General features: G+C 43.5%; 1 protein-coding gene across 1 annotated transcript in view; it reads right to left on the reverse strand.

Moving 5' to 3' along the window:
* Positions 1 to 19648, reverse strand: part of LOC119904514 (C-type lectin domain family 4 member E-like) — a 32818-nt gene extending 13170 nt beyond the window's left edge. Inside the window, exons 1-3 of the mRNA XM_038721235.1 lie at positions 19522 to 19648; positions 19311 to 19409; positions 10303 to 10470 (exon numbers count right to left, since the gene is read on the reverse strand). Coding sequence (XP_038577163.1) covers positions 10303 to 10470; positions 19311 to 19409; positions 19522 to 19591 — 337 coding nt within the window. The 5' untranslated portion in view covers positions 19592 to 19648. The remainder of the gene's footprint in view (positions 1 to 10302; positions 10471 to 19310; positions 19410 to 19521) is intronic.
* Between the last annotated feature and the right edge of the window lie 354 nt (positions 19649 to 20002).

A 20002-nucleotide genomic window follows, 5' to 3' on the forward strand; every position in this document is an offset into this window, starting at 1 on the left:
TTCAAATAGACCTGCAAGGAACGTCTCGAGTTACATATGTAACCCTTGTTCCCCGAGAAGGGGAACGTGCCGGCGTGCTTATATACGCCGGCACGTTCCCCTTCTCGGGGAACAAGGGTTACATGCTTATATACGCCTCCAGTTACGCCATCACACGCTACCGTTCTAGCAACACCAAAAGAATTGGAGTAGTTTCATTCATGTTCAGCCCTGCCGCGCCCAGAGGCGTTCCCATAGTGTCGTCACTGACGCAGTGTCTCGTTCCCCTTCTCGGGGAACAAGGGTTACATACGTAACTGCGTCGGTGACGACACTATGGGAACGAGATACCCACTTAGGCCGCACCGAATCCCCGCCTGCCCCCCCAGCGTGCAGCAACCTGTAGGCACGACTAAGAGGAGAGCGCACGGGTGCCTGGGTGCAGAAGGAAGGTCCAGACTGTAAAACCGGATGAAAGTGTGAGGAGTGGCCCAGCCAGCTGCCTCACACAAATCCTGGAGCGAAGCCCCTACGAGGAGGGCCCTAGAGGCCGCCATGCCTCGAGTAGAGTGCGCCCTTACGGCCATAGGTGAAGGTAACCCGCACACCTGATAGGCCAGGGAAATAGTCTGAACAATCCAGTTGCAGATTGTGTGCGGGGAGCCCAGCCTTGGGGGACCCGAAACACACCAGAAACTGGTCTGCTTTACTCCACCAGGAGGACCTCAGAGTGTAAATACTCAGTGCCCTGACCGGGCAGAGCAGATGAAGTCTCCCGTCCTCCGCCGTCACATGAGGTGGGGGATGAAACGCCTGCAGCACCGTAGACCCTGCCAACCTGGACGGACATTAGGGACATAGCACATACAGGGGTGCAGGATGGCTCTGACCCTCCCCGGGGCAAACTCCAGGCATTGAGGAGAAACCAAAAGTGCCTGGAGATCCCCCACCCTCCTCAGAGAGGTGATAGCGAGGAGAAAGGCCATCTTAAGGGTCAGGTGCTTGGCCTCAGCCGACTCCAGGGGTTCGAAGGGGGCCTCAGCCAGCGCTTCGAGAACCACCGCCAGGTCCCAAGTGGGAACCCTGGAACGAGTCACGGGTCTCATCCTCCGGCCTCCACGGAGGAAGCGCACGACCAGTGGAAGCCTCCCCAGAGGCGCATCCCTCAGAGAGGTGTGGAACGCCGCCGCGGCAGCCAAATATACCTTGAGTGTGGATGGGGAAAGGCCAGCAGAAAAATGGTCCTGGAGGAACTCCAATACCATAGTCACCGGGCAGGTAACTGGGTCCACCGCTCGTTCTCTGTACCAGGTGGCAAACACATTCCACTTCAGGCCGTACATCCTTCTCGTGGATGGGGCTCTGGAGCTGAGCAGCGTCTCGACTGGCTGCCTCCTGGAACCGTGGCCCTTCGGCAGCCAGACCCACAGTCTCCATAGGGCGGTGCAAGGGTGAAAGACCTGGCCCTGCGCCTGAGACAGCAGGTCCTTCCTCAGAGGGACCTGCCATGGCGGGCCCTCTAGGAGCAAAATTAAGTCCGAGAACCACACTCGGGCCAGCCAAAACGTGGGCTACTAACAGTAGGCTGACACCGTCCTGACGGACCCGCTCCAGAACCCCGGGAAGCAGAGCGACTGGGGGAAAGGCATACAGCCGCAGCCTCGGCCACGCCTGTACCATGGCATCCAGCCCTAGCGGTGCTGGGGGCGAGAGGGAGAACCGCAGAGGACAGTGCGTCGTCTCTTGAGACGCAAACAAGTCCACGTCTATGGGGTCGAACTCTTCGCATAATAACTCCACCACCTCGGGGTGGAGTCTCCATTCCCCGGGCCTCAGCCCCTGTCTCGACAGCAGGTCTGCTCCTTGATTCTGGGTCCCCGGGATGTACATCGCTCTGAAGGACAGCAGTCTCTGCTGGGACCACAAGAGGATCTGATGTGCCAGTTTGCATAACGGGCGCGAGCACAGACCCCCCTGGTGAATCAAATAGGCCACCACTGCCGTATTGTCGGTTCTGACAAGGATGTGGCGACCGTGGAGAGCGGGCAGAAAACTCTTCAGAGCTCTGAAAACATTTCCAGGCAATTTATGTGCCAAGAGAAACGATGCTCCTCCCAGGAGCCTCTCGCGAAGCGGCCGTCCATGACCGCGCCCCATACCGTGAGTGAGGTGTCTGTCGAAATAATTGTCCGGCAACATGACACTCCCAACACGGGCCCTTGGGACAGGAACCAAGGTTTCTTCTATACTGACAGGGAACGAAGGCACCTGCTCGTAATCCGTATCAGACGAAACGGATTTCCCCTCGGGGAGAATCCCTTGGATTTTAACCACCACTGCAGGGCTCTCATGTGCAGCAGGCCAGACGGGATTACGCTGGACGCTGCTGCCAAGAGACCCAACACTCTCTGAAAGTGTTTCACAATGATGGAGCGGCCTAGCTTTATTCTGGTTACTGAGGACACAATGGACCCGACGCGTGCAGGAGACAGGTGGGCCCGCATCGTCATTGAGTTCCACACCACCCCTAGGAACATAGTCTTTTGGGTGGGTGTCAGCACGCCCCAAACGCCAAAGGTGGGCGAGGACGACAGCTCGATGCCGAACCGCTAACTCTCGAGACTGGGCCAGAATGAGCCAGTCGTTGATGTAGTTCAGTATGCGGATGCCCTGGAGCCTCACCGGGTCAAGAGCTGCATCCATACACTTGGTGAACGTGCGAGGAGAGAGTGCTAGGCCAAACGGAAGAACCCGATACTGGTATGCCACGTCCCCGTAGGCGAACCTCAGGAACTTCCTGTGAGAGGGACAGATGGAGATGTGGAAATATGCGTCTTGTAGATCTATCGTGACAAACCAATCCTCGGATCGGATCTGACTGACGATGGCGGGGATGGTGAGCATTTTGAACCTGAATCTCCTCAGAGATTTGTTCAGGAACCGTAGATCTAAAATCGGACGTGATCCCTTAAGCAACAAGTCCGTAGCTTGGCGGAGCTCAGCAATATCCTCCTCAGAGGGGCCTGCTCCCGAGTCTATGTCCTTCAGCAGGTCGGCCTGGTATGCCTGCAAAACCGCCAGCCCGGCCTGCCGCCATGTAAGCTTTGCCCACCAAAGCAGATGTCATACGACATGGCTTGGTAGGTAGCGCTGGCTCCTTGAGGGATGATGCATGACCGGGCGAAAGATAGCTAGCCAAAGCATCCTCAACCCGGGGCATCATCCCATAGCCAAAACCCTTGATTCCCGCTACGTCGCTATAGACCCGGAGCGGGGGAGTAGTCAGATGAGCTGAGAAGGGCTGGCCCCAGGACTTGCACACCTCATCATGCAAGTCCTAAAAAGGCAGAGAACGGGGCGGAGGCGGTGCACGGCGCTGCAGAAAGCGCTCATCCAGTTTGCTCGTAGCATGTGTCTCTGGTACATCCTGCGGCCAATCGAGCTGGAGCTTGCTCACTGCCCGCGTCACCACCTCCAGGAGTTCGTCATAGCTGGGCGCCGACTGATGACGCTCCGCTTTTCTCTCCCGGAAGTCTTCCTCCTCCATGATGCTAAGCACGTCCAGTTCCTCAGAGCCGGACAGCTGCAGCCTCTCCTGGCTCATACCTCGAGCGGGAGAATCCGCAAAGCGGGCTCCCGAATGAGACAGAGGGGAGTCGGAGTCAGCAGACGAGACACGGGAAGCCTCAGCAATCCCGATGCCATCAGAGATGTCGCGCTGGGAGCCCCATGACTGAAGCCGCCGCGCCGCCTCAGCGACCGCCGGGCCCGATCCACGGAGAAAGCGCATCCTGCCGTCTTGGGAGAAGAGAGCCGCACAGGACCTCAGCACCCTCAGGGGCAGGGCCTCGCAATGCCTGGGCATGCGGCATCCCCAGACAGGAAACACACAGGATATGAGTGTCGCCCGCTGTGATGTAACGTGGGCACGGGAAAACACATCGCCTCAATTGCTCGCCAGCCATCTCTCTGTCTGCCATCCTTCCAGGTAAGAGATCGGATACTGTAGTCTTTCTTAACATGCCAGAGTGCCTGCTGAATAGAAAAGAGCTAATGTGTCCTGTGTGCCGGCGTGCTTATATACACCTCCAGTTACGCTGTCACACGCTACCGTTCTAGCAACACCAATAGGATTGGAGTAGTTTCATTCATGTTCAGCCCTGCCACGCCCAGGGGCGTTCCCATAGTGTCGTCACCGACGCAGTTCGAGTTCCCTCAAAGGGGAACCGCGACGTGCATGCAGCTGTCGGCAGCACGGCATGCACACAAAACTCTGCACAAGACTGGTGAATGACAAGCGAGAGACAAAGAGAAAGTAAGTAAGTTGAATGCAGCCCTGCAGCTTCTCAAGATTAAAGCGGAGCTAACCTGGGTAACCCCCACCCTGCTTGCAATAGCCGTGCACAAAAACACACATGATTCAACTATCAGTCAACTATAGGCAGGACTTGACTATTATGATTCGACTATGTAAATCCTTAGCTGGGGACAGCCCTATCTCAGAGTTCAGTAGCTTTATGGCAGTTGGGAAGAGGCTGCTTAAATGTCTACCCATTGTTGTCTTTACAGGTGCCTGAGGAGCTGATTGACCCTTTGCTAAGCCACGCCCCCCTTAGTTACTGTTGCAAAGTCTGACAAACTGTCGGACCTGACAGGCTTTTAGCACGGCGCTGCCACTGTTTATTACTGCACTCCCTGAAGCTTACCGATCAAAGAGTAAAAGTGAACCACCGTTTTACCTGACTATTGAGACATCGATATTAAATGATCAACATTGTTCCTGTACAGCTGGGTAGGCCTCTATTCATTTCATATTCAACAGTAGGGCTTTATAACGTTACATTCAGTAGTAAGTTAGCTAGCGTTAGCTAACTAATATTACATTACGAACAATGGACAGCCTACATTACTATTTTTTTTGGTTTTGTTAACAGAATAATTCATACTTCTCCTCTCAACCTCTCTGTGTAGTGACTGTAACTTACTTATTACACTTATTACAAGTGCCCCAGGAACAAGTTTGACCATATCTTGGAAAAATACAGCAAAAAATACAGCAAAAAAAGCTAGCAAGCATTAGAGTCAATGGAACGCAGCCATGAAACTACAGTTGGTTCTGTAGTGCGCTGTGTTGCGAATTGCACCCCCCCTCCCCTATCCAAATGTGTGTTATGTGAGACAGGAAAAAGATGTCCTCTGTGAGATAGCAGAGAGTTGCCAGTCAAGAAATCAGGTTTCTTTAGATAGATATATTAAGAAATTATATTTACTTACCTATTAAGTAAAACAATGTTTTTTTTTTAAATATAATTGTTAATTGTTCATAAATAAACAACAGCCACACCAAGAATTGAAGTGCTACATGATGTCTCATTCTCCTGTTATACAGTATTTTACAACTTGGGAGGGTTGGTTCATCTTGACTAACATACCAAAGAAAATGAACATCTGAAAAGAACATCTGAAAAGAACATCTCAACATCACATCTAGTGCATCAAGTATGACCACTGACAGATAACAGGACAATGTAAGCCTCACTGTGTCTGTACCAGAGTCCATTAGAAACCAGATAATATATGAAGTTTACAAAGGCATTGTCTGGTGAGGATCAAGGCTCCTCTCACTTTGCTTAATTAGATAAGCAATCTGCAAATCTTACCAAAATGTCTTTTTTAATTTTTTGAAATACAACAGAAATACAAATGTTGGGCCTCACAGTCTGGTAGAACAAAGACTGGGCCTTCTGATATCCTACAAGCCAGCCTGTTGGAATCCCCCAAAGCCTGCCATGCAGCTTGACTACACAAAGGAGGTCAGAGAACAATAGAAAGCCCAAATGGCGTGTCAGTGAATTCACACCTACCTGTGAACTCTTAACTTTTACAGTTTTTTCTGAATGCTTAAGCGCTAATCGTGATTCTTGTAGCACAATTTCTAAAACTATTAATACGTATAGCAAAACCACTCACTGAGTTTGCAAAACTAAAAGCACACTGCTTTGCACTCAGTTTGCAATTTTGTAACACACACTTTGCAAAACTGTAGGTACAATTCACTGCACAACACTCTTTTTGCAGAACTTTAAACACAACTCACTGCTTACACTCAATTACCAAATTTCCAACACACTCCTAGCAAAATTATACACATGTATGGCTATCATTAACACTATTTTGCCAACTGTCTGGCACACTTTCACATGTGAATACTGTTTTAGATAATTAGTTCACTTTGCAATCAGCCTAAGCACTATAAATAAGCCACAGATAAGCTGTCTGTGTGGAGTACAATGGAACGAGCAGTAAGAGTGAGAGGAGTGAGAATCAGAGGAGGCCGAGGAGGCCGAGGGAGAGGACGTGGAGGTGAAGAAGTTGGAGGAAGAGGACGTGGAGGTGAAGAAGTTGGAGGAAGAGGACGTGGAGTTGAAGAAGTGAGAGGGTTAGAGGAAGTTAGAGGAAGAGGACAAGGAGGAGCAAGAAGAGGACGAGGAGGGGAAAGAGGAAGGGTAAGAAGAGTAAGAAATAGAATAACTGATGACATCAGAGCTACAATAGTGGACCATGTCATCAACCAAGGGATGACCCTGAGGGAAGCTGGCCAACGGGTTCAGCCTAATTTGCGCCGCTACACTGTGGCAAGCATCATTAGGACATTTTGAAATGAGAATCGGTAAGTACTTTGTAGCACTGCCATACTGATGAGAAACACAACAGTACCATACATGCAAAAATACTGAAATTGTTACTTTACAGAATTGCTAGACGTCCACATGTTGGGGGCAGAGGAAGAATGTTCACTCCAGAGCAAGAGACCCATTTAGTGAACATGGTGATTGCCAATAATGCAATAAGACTGCGCGAAATACAGCAGCGCATAATTGATAATGACACCATCTTTCAAAATATACACAGTGTAAGCATTTCTGCACTAAGTCGTGTACTTGCGCGCCACAGAATAAGAGTGAAGCAAATTTACAGAGTTCCTTTCGAGAGAAACACAGAACGTGTAAAGCAACTGCGATATGACTATGTGCAGGTAAGCTATAGTGTCATTGGTTCTGAATTTGGAAGTGCATACTGTAGTGCTGTGCAAGGGCCTGATGTGTTGCATTTGTTTTGTCTTGTCCAGAGAGTGATGGAACTAGAAGCAGATGCCATGGGACATGAGCTACTTTTTGTAGATGAGGCCGGTTTTAACCTCAGTAAAACCAGGAGACGTGGCAGGAACATTATTGGACACCGTGCCATCATCAATGTCCCAGGACAACGTGGTGGTAACATAACCATGTGTGCAGCTATAAGCCAAAATGGTGTTGTTCACCATCATGCAACCATAGGCCCATATAACACTGCACAAATTATTGCATTCCTGGACACCTTACATGACATGCTCACTGTTCAGAGACCAGAGCAGACCCAATATGTCATCATATGGGACAATGTTAGTTTCCATAGGGCTGCTTTGGTCCACAACTGGTTGACAGACCACCCATTCTTCATGCAACTCATCGTCCCTCCATACTCTCCATTCTTAAATCCCATCGAGGAGTTCTTCTCTGCCTTGCGCTGGAAAGTGTACGACCGTCATCCTCATCAACAGGTAGCCCTTTTACAGGCAATGGAGGAGGCATGTGGAGATATTGACCAGGCATCATGTCAGGCCTGGATACGGCATTCAAGGAGATATTTTCCCCGGTGCCTTGGACTGGAGGATATCGCATGCAATGTGGACGAAATTTTGTGGCCGGACCCAGAAAGACGACATGATGTGACATGTGAAATTACTATTTTGTGTTCTGACTTTGTCTTGGTTTTGATGAGTGTGAATAAACACCAATACATGAAGTTTGGATCCTTGTATGTTTACATGACACTATGACAAAAGTATGACCTCAAATTGACATCTGTACACAGAGAAAGCAAAAGCCAGATGTGTTTTGTATTCATACCATCAGTGTGTAGTTGGCACATTGTGTGCTTAGTAGATGATGGCTTGTGTTTACTGTTTGATACGAAAACACCATTTTTACGAAGCTGTGAAGAGTTAATCTAGCTGTGTTCACTTTTGCAAGAGATCTACAATGTTTTGATAATTGGGTGAAAGGTTTTCTTATTTGTGTGTAGAGTTTTGCAAAAATAGCCAATAGTTACAAAAAATGTGCTTAAGCAATCAGAAAAAACTGTAAGTTTGTCAGACTTTAACAATGCAAATGAAAGCAGTTGTTTGATAGCTTTAGCTTGAAGCTGGCCATAATCACCCATAGATGTGAGGTGTTTCCCCTGTCAGTGCTGTAAAATATGTAGTTGGATTAATTTCATGTCCCATACTCATTCTCCAGCCTGTGGGTTGGCTTTGCCGGTTACTTTAGCGAGATGATCAGCTGATCAGTAGTTAATTGGTATTGGTAATATATAGTTGGATTGTAATTTCACGTAGTTCTTCTCCAGCCTCTGTTATGACTTTGTTACGTGGACAGAAATGTGCCCTTACCTTCCTGAGACAAACAGATGATGAATATTATTGGTAATGAAATGGTAACAGCAAGGAAGCTGAGATCAGCAGCTAAACTTCACATTTTATCTGCTGCCCAGTCATACTAAAGCCTCTTACGTGTTGCTTTGATAGCAAGTAGATGCGTCAGTCCTTTTGGGAAATCCGTCGAAGTTTCTCTCAGCTCGGTTCTGACGATGCCAGTAGGTTCCATGGCACAGCTGATTCTTTGGCGGCAGCAACAGTAATCAGTGAAGTCGACGTTGGTTGAGAAGGTATAACACGGAGGTGATCTTCTCTCAGTTAAGCACAGTGTTTATCCGTCTTCTTCTGCAGGTACGGAACGTTATCTTGCGTATAACAGTTTCTTTAGGGATCCAAAATTGCGTTGGTAACACATAGAAAAATAATAGAGGTAAAAAGGAAAGAAGAAAACAGAGTTGCTCGTCCAGCAAGTGAAGTCTGTATTCAGGAACAAAGAAAGTTCAGCGCTGAAAGAAATACCTCCTGTGGCTGCTGTTGCAGTTGCAGAAAGGCAAAGTTAATGATAGCCATACATGTGTATAATTTTGCTAGGAGTGTGTTGGAAATTTGGTAATTGAGTGTAAGCAGTGAGTTGTGTTTAAAGTTCTGCAAAAAGAGTGTTGTGCAGTGAATTGTGCCTACAGTTTTGCAAAGTGTGTGTTACAAAGTGCAAAGCAGTGTTTGTGCTTTTAGTTTTGCAAACTCAGTGAGTGGTTTTGCTATACGTATTAATAGTTTTAGAAATTGTGCTACAAGAATCACGATTAGCGCTTAAGCATTCAGAAAAAACTGCAAGTTAATTACCTGTCCAGGAGAAAACAGACAACTTCAGCACCGCTTTGAAAACATCTGTCCCACAATGTAGCCTTCCATCTGGGAAAATCCACATCCCTGTGTGTGCTCATTCGTTTGTCCAAATGTCACTTCTCTTCTTATTTCTAATAAACCAGAAGACTACTCAGAGACTGTATATTACTATTATTATTATTCCTCTTCTTCTTCTTTGTACATATTTAATGTAGTGACGGGCATCTACACTGCTGGAATTATACAAGCAGAAGAACGCCGTTTTGACGAAAAACACTCTTTAGCGCCACGTGTGCGTTGTCAGCTATGGTAGAAACATGACCTCCATAGAAGAGCATGTTCCGCAGTTATGTAGATAAAAATGCCTCATTCTAAGGTAATAATGGTTCATTATGTAATGTCTTTATACACCACTGAAAACATAGTTATGGATCTTATATTGAATTTCTGTCAAAAGCTCCTCAGAAATATTACATACTGAACCTTTAAGAAGACTTAGTTTAATGTGGGGTGTACTTAGTAACTGGTTTTGATTGCTGAACTCATAATGCTTTTTAGTAAGCAGTGCGTTCGGGTTTACAGTGTGCGTATATATATATATATATATATATATATATATATATATATATATATATATATATTGCAGATCTCCGCAGTACACATTGGACAAAATTCTATAATTGTTTTTAAAAGGAAGTTACAAATATAACATGACCCAAAAATTGACAGAAAGCAATCTGCAAATGCGCAAAAACTGTTTTGTGTGTAGAAGTCACTCTGTATTTTTATGAATATGATTTTACACATCACAAATGTAAAAATATAATATTTGTAGATAGTGAAATATTTGCACATCATAGTACACATTTGTGGATTGTTTTCTGTGGGATACAAATATTTAAATCTAATAAAATCATGAACATGACATGAAAAATCATGAACATGAAAAACATGAGCTTCTTGTAGACACCGTGTGTGCAGTAATCAGAGATGTCACTCACTCTGTCTCATCAAACTCTGAAGCCTGTTCAGCTCTTTAGTCGTTTCAATGAGGCTGGCATTCAGCAGCTCTCTCTCTTCAGACATGGAGGAAAGCTTGTTATTACTGGCCTGGAGATGCTCCGTCAGGTTGGTATTGATAGTGGAGAAATCTGCGGCTGAGTGATGGTCTGAAATAAATCAAAATACATCAAATTTATGTTTATTAAGTCAACTACGATTTGAATCATTCAAAATGGACATTTTTCACTAACCATAATTATAGCTTATAGATTCATTTTGAAGCAAACATCTAAAGATTTCTGCATGTGTTGAGCAAATGTTTTATAGCAAAAAATACTTTTTGTATCCAGCTACTTGAGGCTGGCTGAGGGACAGGCATCATCATTAAAGCAGCTTTGCAGTCTGACCCAAAGCAGCCAAATTCAGTATATAATATGTATTCCTTGACCCTGCTTTTTTCACAATAGGTACAATAACACATATACATAATACATAGCAAAAAGTTCAATGTTCAGTGCTACGGGAGGTAAAGGAAATGCAACAATAATTACTTGATTGTATTTTCTTAAACCAATAAGTAAGTTAAAACCCTGTACTCTAAAAAGGCACAACATGTGGCATGTTTCTGTGAGGGGTACTGCTTTACATGCAAAATTTTGAAGTAGGCTACTGTACATGTTTTGTCCCCATTAAGACATTATTTCACTTCTCCTCCTGCTGGCAGTAGTTTGTACAACATGAATGTATAACTTTAATACGGTGGCCTGTAGGTCTCAGGTCAAATACAAACGCCACAACACGATTACAAAAGCCACGACACTATTACAAAAGCCACAACACAAATACAAACGCCACAACACGATTACAAAAGCCTTAACACGATTACAAAAGCCACAACACGACTGCAAAAGCCACAACACGATTACAAAAGCCTTAACACGATTACAAAAGCCACAACACGACTGCAAAAGCCACAACACGATTACAAAAGCCATAACACATATACAAAAGCCACAACACATATACAAATGCCACAACACGAATACAAAAGCCATAACACGATTACAAAAGCCATAACACAAATACAAACGCCACAACACAAATACAAACGCCACAACACGATTACAAAAGCCACAACACAAATACAAACGCCACAACACGACTGCAAAAGCCACAACACGATTACAAAAGCCACAACACGACTGCAAAAGCCACAACACATATACAAACGCCACAACACCATTGCAAAAGCCATAACACGATTACAACAGCCACAACACGAATACAAAAGCCACAACACAAATACAAACGCCACAACACCATTGCAAAAGCCATAACACGATTACAAAAGCCACAACACATATACAAAAGCCACAACACAAATACAAACGCCACAACACGATTGCAAAAGCCACAACACGATTACAAAAGCCATAACACATATACAACAGCCACAACACGATTACAAAAGCCACAACACGAATACAAAAGCCACAACACAAATACAAACGCCACAACACGATTGCAAAAGCCACAACACGATTACAAAAGCCATAACACATATACAACAGCCACAACACGATTACAAAAGCCATAACACGATTACAAAAGCCACAACACATATACAACAGCCACAACACGAATACAAAAGCCACAACACAAATACAAACGCCACAACACGATTACAAAAGCCATAACACAGATACAGATGCCACAACACAAACGCCACAACACAAATACAACCGCCACACCACGAGTACAAAAGCCACAACACGATTACAAAAGCCACAACACGATTGCAAAAGCCACAACACGAATACAAACGCCACAACACGACTGCAAAAGCCACAGCACGATTACAAAAGCCATAACACGATTGCAAAAGCCACAACACAAATACAAACGCCACAACACGATTACAAAAGCCATAACACGATTACAAAAGCCACAACACAGATACAGATGCCACAACACAAACGCCACAACACAAATACAAACGCCACAACACGATTACAAAAGCCACAACACGAGTACAAAAGCCACAACACGACTGCAAAAGCCACAACATGATTACAAAAGCCACAACACGAGTACAAAAGCCACAACACGACTGCAAAAGCCACAACATGATTACAAAAGCCACAATACGAGTACAAAAGCCACAACATGATTACAAAAGCCACAACACGAGTACAAAAGCCATAACACGATTACAAAAGCCTTAACACGATTACAAAAGCCTTAACATGATTACAAAAGTCACAACACATATACAAAAGCCACAACACAAATACAAACGCCACAACACGATTACAAAAGCCACAATACGAGTACAAAAGCCATAACACGATTACAAAAGTCACAACACATATACAAAAGCCACAACACAAATACAAACGCCACAACACGACTGCAAAAGCCACAACACGATTACAAAAGCCTTAACACGATTACAAAAGCCTTAACATGATTACAAAAGTCAGAACACATATACAAAAGCCACAACACAAATACAAACGCCACAACACGACTGCAAAAGCCACAACACGAATACAAACGCCACAACACGACTGCAAAAGCCACAACACGATTACAAAAGCCACAACACGAATACAAACGCCACAACACGACTGCAAAAGCCACAACACAAATACAAACGCCACAACACGACTGCAAAAGACATAACACGATTACAAAAGCCACAACACATATACAAATGCCACAACACAAACGCCACAACACAAATACAACCGCCACAACACGATTACAAAAGCCACAACACAAACGCCACAACACAAATACAAACGCCACAACACGATTGCAAAAGCCACAAGATGAGTACAAAAGCCACAACACGACTGCAAAAGCCACAATACGAGTACAAAAGCCACAACACGATTGCAAAAGCCACAACACGATTACAAAAGCCACAACACGATTACAAAAGCCACAACACGATTACAAAAGCCACAATACGAGTACAAAAGCCACAACACGATTGCAAAAGCCACAACACGATTACAAAAGCCACAATACGAGTACAAAAGCCACAACACGATTGCAAAAGCCACAACACGATTACAAAAGCCACAATACGAGTACAAAAGCCACAACACGATTGCAAAAGCCACAACACGATTACAAAAGCCACAATACGAGTACAAAAGCCACAACACGACTGCAAAAGCCACAGCACGATTACAAAAGCCATAACACATATACAAAAGCCACAACACAAATACAAACGCCACAACACGATTACAAAAGCCACAACACGAGTACAAAAGCCACAATACGAGTACAAAAGCCATAACACGATTACAAAAGCCTTAACATGATTACAAAAGTCACAACACATATACAAAAGCCACAACACAAATACAAACGCCACAACACGACTGCAAAAGCCACAACACGATTACAAAAGCCACAACACGAATACAAACGCCACAACACGACTGCAAAAGCCACAACACAAATACAAACGCCACAACACGACTGCAAAAGACATAACACGATTACAAAAGCCACAACACAAATACAAACACCACAACACGACTGCAAAAGACATAACACGATTACAAAAGCCACAACACATATACAAATGCCACAACACAAACGCCACAACACAAATACAACCGCCACAACACGAATACAAAAGCCACAACACGAACACAAAAGCCACAACACAAACACAAAAGTCATAACACGATAACAGAAGTCACAACACAAATTGAAAAAGCCATAACGAAAGTGAATCACCACAGAAGCTGACAATGAAAGAGTCAGCCGAATCTGAAAAAATAACAGTGGATTACTCTCCATGGAACACAACTACACAATAGTACAGTGGCAGTGTGGCCATCCTGCAGTCAGGAGGTCTGGGTTCAAATCATAGAAAGAATGTTCTTTTTAATCTGACTTTTTTCTGCATAAAAGTGCCAAATTAGTAAATGTAGGCCTACATGGAAGAAGAACTTCTTACCCATTTGATAAATAAGTAATATGTTGTTCTGGTCAAATAATATACAGCAGGATATTTGAGTGAATTAAACAGCTGTTTGTGCAGATTAGCTTAAAAAACAGACTCAAAATGTGCTAAACAAAAAGCAAGGAGTCTCTGGTTACCACAGAGATGACTTTATACTTACACAAGGGGGTGTGGAGGGTGCTGCAGCACCCCCATTGACAGGGAGGAACACAGTGTGCAAATTACATGTGCAGAATACATAATGGGCACTATTGTTACAATATGACAACATAAAATACACCAGGTTAGTGCTGAATGCAGAAGATGCTCTTTATGTTTCAGCCTAATAATTTGACGTCAGCAGCTGTTTGCATTGTTTTGTCACGATTATACGAGCTACACTGGTGTGATGCGTGAATTGGCTCTGACAATATCTGAATAGTCATGTATGCACAAATCATCCACCCACACTCAACCCAACTAATTATTTTCTCAGATTTATCCCACCTCTACCGGTCCTTTTAACTTTCCAGGTGATTTCTTTATTGTGTTGATGTATGAGTGTTTTTGTTTAACAGTTTACTTTCAATTTATGCAGCAAAACTAAAAGCTGTAGTTATAAACTTGACAGGACAGGCAGAGGAAACTCTGCAAAGGAAACAGAATTCAACCTTGACCTTCTGAAATAATTTAGACGCTCTGATGGAGTTTCAGGATTGATCAGGAGGCCGGCTGCTTTACTCCAAACAATTTCACTGTATGAACCTGGACTGTGTGTGAGACCTTTTGGATTTGGAGAAGAACACAGAACATTAAACATTAGATTCTGACTGATTCATGTCGGCGTGTCAATTTAAATATTACGCTGCTGTGCCCGTGCGTAAATGCGCACAGCATCTCTTTTAATGGGGAGACACTTCACCCTATTTCACCCACCCGGAAAGTCACAAAACAGTTTGCAGCGGTGCTCTCAGTTATTGCACGCACAAAGTTTTATGTGTTTCCCCAACTGTGGACACTGAGCGTGGAACAGTTTTCCAAGTTGAAATGAGGGTAGAGACTGTGTAATCAGCTGCGCCTGCGTGACCTTCATTTAAAGTTTTTTTGGATTGCTTAAGCACGATTTTCAAAACCGGGCCCGTGGTTTCTAAACACTACACACAATTAGCACAACCACACACCCAAATAGCAAAACACTACAGACCCTTTGCATAATTAAACACTCTTGTAAAAACTATACCAGTGTGCCAGTGTCTCAACATCAACACTGGCACGCATCCTTAAAAAAAAAACATATTCAAATGAAGCAAATTTATCGAGTGCCTTTCGAGCGCAAGGGTGAAACGACTGCGGCATGATTATACAGAGGTATGTATTCACTTTAGCAGTGTGATCTTGCATACTGTCTCATAATCTTTTACTGTACTGTAATATGTATACTAGATCTACACTGAACTACACAATTTTGCCTGACACTGTTCTTCAGAGAGTTTTACGAATGGATGGAGAGGAGATCCAGAATGAGTTCATTTACGTAGATGAGGCTGGGTTCAACCTGACGAGAACACGAAGGAGGGGAAGAAACATCATTGGCCACAGGGCTATAGTCAATGTCCCAGGGCAACGTGGCGGTAATGTAACACTCTGTGCAGCCATTACACAGAATGGGGTCCTCCACCGCCATGCCCGTATGGGCCCTTACAACACAGCACTCATACTTACATTCTTGGACCAATTGCACAACATAACAGCAGCAAATCAAATCGATCATATGCAATACATTGTTGTCTGGGACAATGTGTCTTTCCACCGCTCTGCTCTGGTTCAGAACTGGTTTCAGCAACATCCACATTTCACCGTCCTATATCTTCCACCATACTCTCCATTCCTCAACCCTATAGAAGAGTTTTTCCCGGCATGGAGGTGGAAGGTATATGATTTCCGTCTCTTCAGGCTGAGGTACACGTCATCCAAGCCATGGAGGAGGCCTGTGACCAGATGGAGGTAGCAGCAATGCAAGGATGGATTCGTCATTCAAGACGTTTCTTTCCAAGGTGTCTTGCTAATGACAATATTGCCTGCGATGATGAAATTCTCTGGCCAGATCCAGCTAGGCGAAGAGACAATGTCTAGTTGTTGTTTTTGTTTTACAGTAAACATACAGTACAATATGTAAAGTGACGTTTTGTTACAGTATTATGAATCTCCATGTCAACATTTTGGGAGTGTTGAGAAATAAATGAGTTTCTTCAGTCTGCAACATTGGTCTTGTGTAGTGTTTTTAATTTACATTATATTTGTACTTTGTTGATGGTAGCCTACTCTAATCCTAGGGAAGTAGAAGTGCTAAAAGTGTTTTAGGTTCATCACAGCAGAGTGTAACTCGTGCAAACAGAGTATAGTAATGTGAAACGTGTGTGTTTCATATGGTAACAAAGTGTGGTTTTTAAACAGAAGTGTATAGTTTTTACAAGAGTGTTTAATTATGCAAAGGGTCTGTGGTGTTTTGCTATTTGGGTGTGTGGTTGTGCTAATTGTGTGTAGTGTTTAGAAACCATGGGCCCTGTTTTGAAAATCGTGCTTAAGCAATCCAAAAAAACTGTAAGAAGTAGGTTCTTTCCATGATTCAAACCCAGACTTCTTGAATGCAGTGTATAGTTGTGTTCTTCAGAGAACAATTACTGTTAGAACTGTTACTAAACATCTCTTTCGTTGTCAACTTCCGTTGTGGCTTTTGTGTTCGTGTTGTGGCGTTTGTATTTGTGTTGTTGCGTTTGTATTTGAGTTGTGGCTTTTGCAGTCGTGTTGTGGCGTTTGTATTTGTGTTGTGGCTTTTGTGTTCGTATTGTGGCGTTTGTAATCGTGTTGTGGCTTTTGTAGTCGTGTTGTGGTGTTTGTATATGTGTTGTGGCTTTTGTGTTCGTGTTGTGGCTTTTGTAATCGTGTTGTGGCTTTTGCAGTCGTGTTGTGGCTTTTGTATATGTGTTGTGGCTTTTGTATATGTGTTGTGGCTTTTGTGTTCGTGTTGTGGCTTTTGTATTTGTGTTGTGGCTTTTGTAATCGTGTTGTGGCTTTTGTGTTTGTGTTGTGGCTTTTGTATTTGTGTTGTGGCTTTTGTATATGTGTTGTGGCTTTTGTGTTCGTGTTGTGGCTTTTGTGTTCGTGTTGTGGCTTTTGTAATCGTGTTGCGGCGTTTGTGTTCGTGTTGTGGCTTTTGTGTTCGTGTTGTGGCTTTTGTAATCGTGTTGCGGCGTTTGTGTTCGTGTTGTGGCTTTTGTAATCGTGTTGTGGCTTTTGTAATCGTGTTGTGGCATTTGTATTTGTGTTGTGGCTTTTGTATTTGACACTGTACACTGTACTTTAATAAACAGATGACCTTTGTACCATGCGACTCATGACCTTTCCGAAAGTACTTACTACTCCCTCCCCCTACCTACTTCCACTCCGTTTGTACGTTCATGGGGAGGGTCCGCCACATTGGCCCAATCCCAATGTCCCCCCTAAACCCTAAGCCCTGAACCCTCACAGACTTAGCTGACATGACTTAGTAATTGATTGAGTGCAAAAGGCTGCAAGGGTTCAATATGCTGTAAACAGGAATGGGGCAGCACTTTCCCACATTATCACACATTATTATTACCTTGACAACGCTGAAAGAAGTTGCACACTTTTTATTTCATGTTTTTGCATGATTTTTAAAGGAGACCTATTATGCTTTTCCATATTGTATGAATTATCTACAATGTTACAATGTCGGATGTTCATGTTTAACATGGCCAAAGCTTCAAATAATGAGGTAAAAGTATTTAGAAATCCCTGTGAGTAATAACCTCAGATTTCCTCCTATTCTGATCACTCTGCTGCTTTTTCTACCGACGGCTCTGTTTGACCACGCATGGAGCTACATGAGCCGGTATTCCATATATGGTCATTTGCTCCGCAAAGCTACGCTCGGTCTGTCTGTACCGCTCACATAGGGGGGGGGGGGGGCTTAAAGTGACAGTAGCATGGACAGCTACAGACAGAGGGTAAAATGATGCCCTATATGAAGGTAGTATAAGATAGAAAATTTATTTTTTTAAACTTTGAATCTGCCATACAGGGATAATACAGTATACATACAATATAATAGGTCTCCTGTAAATCTTGCTGGCTCTTGCCCTACAAGGTGGATGAGAGCCAAAACAAAACTACATAAAACAACATAATAATAGATCTGGACAAAACTAGATGTATCACATAACAAGAAACAAAGGCATTAAAGAAAAATGTTTAAATATTTACACATTTGAACTGTTTTAATTGCTTTACTTCTCTTCAGACCAGATAATGCTTCAATATAATGTTGTTGATTTCTAATGTGAAATGTATTTGTGGTAGGACCATTTGTATTTGTGAATACAATATTTTCCATATAAGATAACGAGGTTCAAAATATGAAGTCTTTAACAATCAATATCGATCCTGTAATATAATGCCTCTTTTTCATAAAATTGCTGAACCATTAAAGAAATATTATAAATCTAACCAAAATAATTTGGTATATTTACACACAGTAATCATTGTATGGTGTTTGTGACTCATCAATAATTAAGTAACTTTGGTAATTGTGTTTCATTTCTTAATTTCACCCTTTCTCTTCAAATAAACTGACTTACGACATCACAGTCTCCAGTGCTTGATGGGGGAAGGCTACTGTTCAGATAGCACAGGATTTTGTGCATGCAGGATAAACGTGTATAAATATGTGGAATAATGTTTTTTCTGTTATTACTGTAGTTTTGTGGATCATCACTGAAACAAATCTATTTAGATATCCAAAATAGAAAAGACATGATAAAGACAACATGCACCAGTTTTTAAATACAGTTTAAAATATGGCACCAACACAAAATATAAAACTTCCATGCTTGATATCAAATAATTCAACAGGAATATTGTGAAAGCAAGAAGGGCAGCCAAAAATAGAATAGGAAAGAATGCCTAACTAAACACATAATTTAAAAAAACAAACTTCTGAATGTGAACCAAACTCACAGAGGACACCAAAGCAGATGACTCCAGCCAGCAGGAAAACACTCAGCAGCCCCAGACAGAGAACAGCACTATGAAATCTCCTCACTGAGCTCCGGGAATCTGAAAACAGAGAACACACTATAGTCAAGGATACAATAATACTGACAGATAATAATATACATTCCCGCAGAGCTCAGTCTGCCAGCCTCTTTGTCTGACTCATTATTCTTACCAGTCTGATACCTGTCTGGTTTTGAGTCAACAGATCTGTCATATTCAGCATTTACATAGATTTCCTCCATCGCTCATAAGAATGCCCAGTGCTTTGTGGAGGGTCGGCTCTGCAGCACAAGTTACTCTGGGTTCAGTTGTTTTGAACTTTAGTTTATTAGGAAGTCACACCTCAAAAGGCTAAAAATTGTTTGTGCAATACTCGCCTGTCATCTCACTTGAAACAGGAGATCAAAAGCTAGATAAGTTTAATGTTAATAAGTAAAACGTATAAAGGAATAAAATTATTTTCATAATTTACTTTACAGGTTCCTAAAATATGTTATACATTCTAGACAGAATCTTGTCTTGTACTAATTGTGGTCTTATGCATCTACTCTGCATTGATATAGGATGTTTTGGTGGAACTACAATTCTGCTAATCTTTTATCTTAGAAGACTGTATAAGCTAAAGCAGCTTGTAGCTTGGCTGTGGGAAGTGA

Source organism: Micropterus salmoides, unplaced genomic scaffold (genome assembly GCF_014851395.1).
Source record: "Micropterus salmoides isolate LMB-PRFRI ecotype aquatic unplaced genomic scaffold, ASM1485139v1 Ms_hic_scaffold_15, whole genome shotgun sequence".
In the NCBI taxonomy this organism is placed as follows: Eukaryota; Metazoa; Chordata; class Actinopteri; order Centrarchiformes; family Centrarchidae; genus Micropterus; species Micropterus salmoides.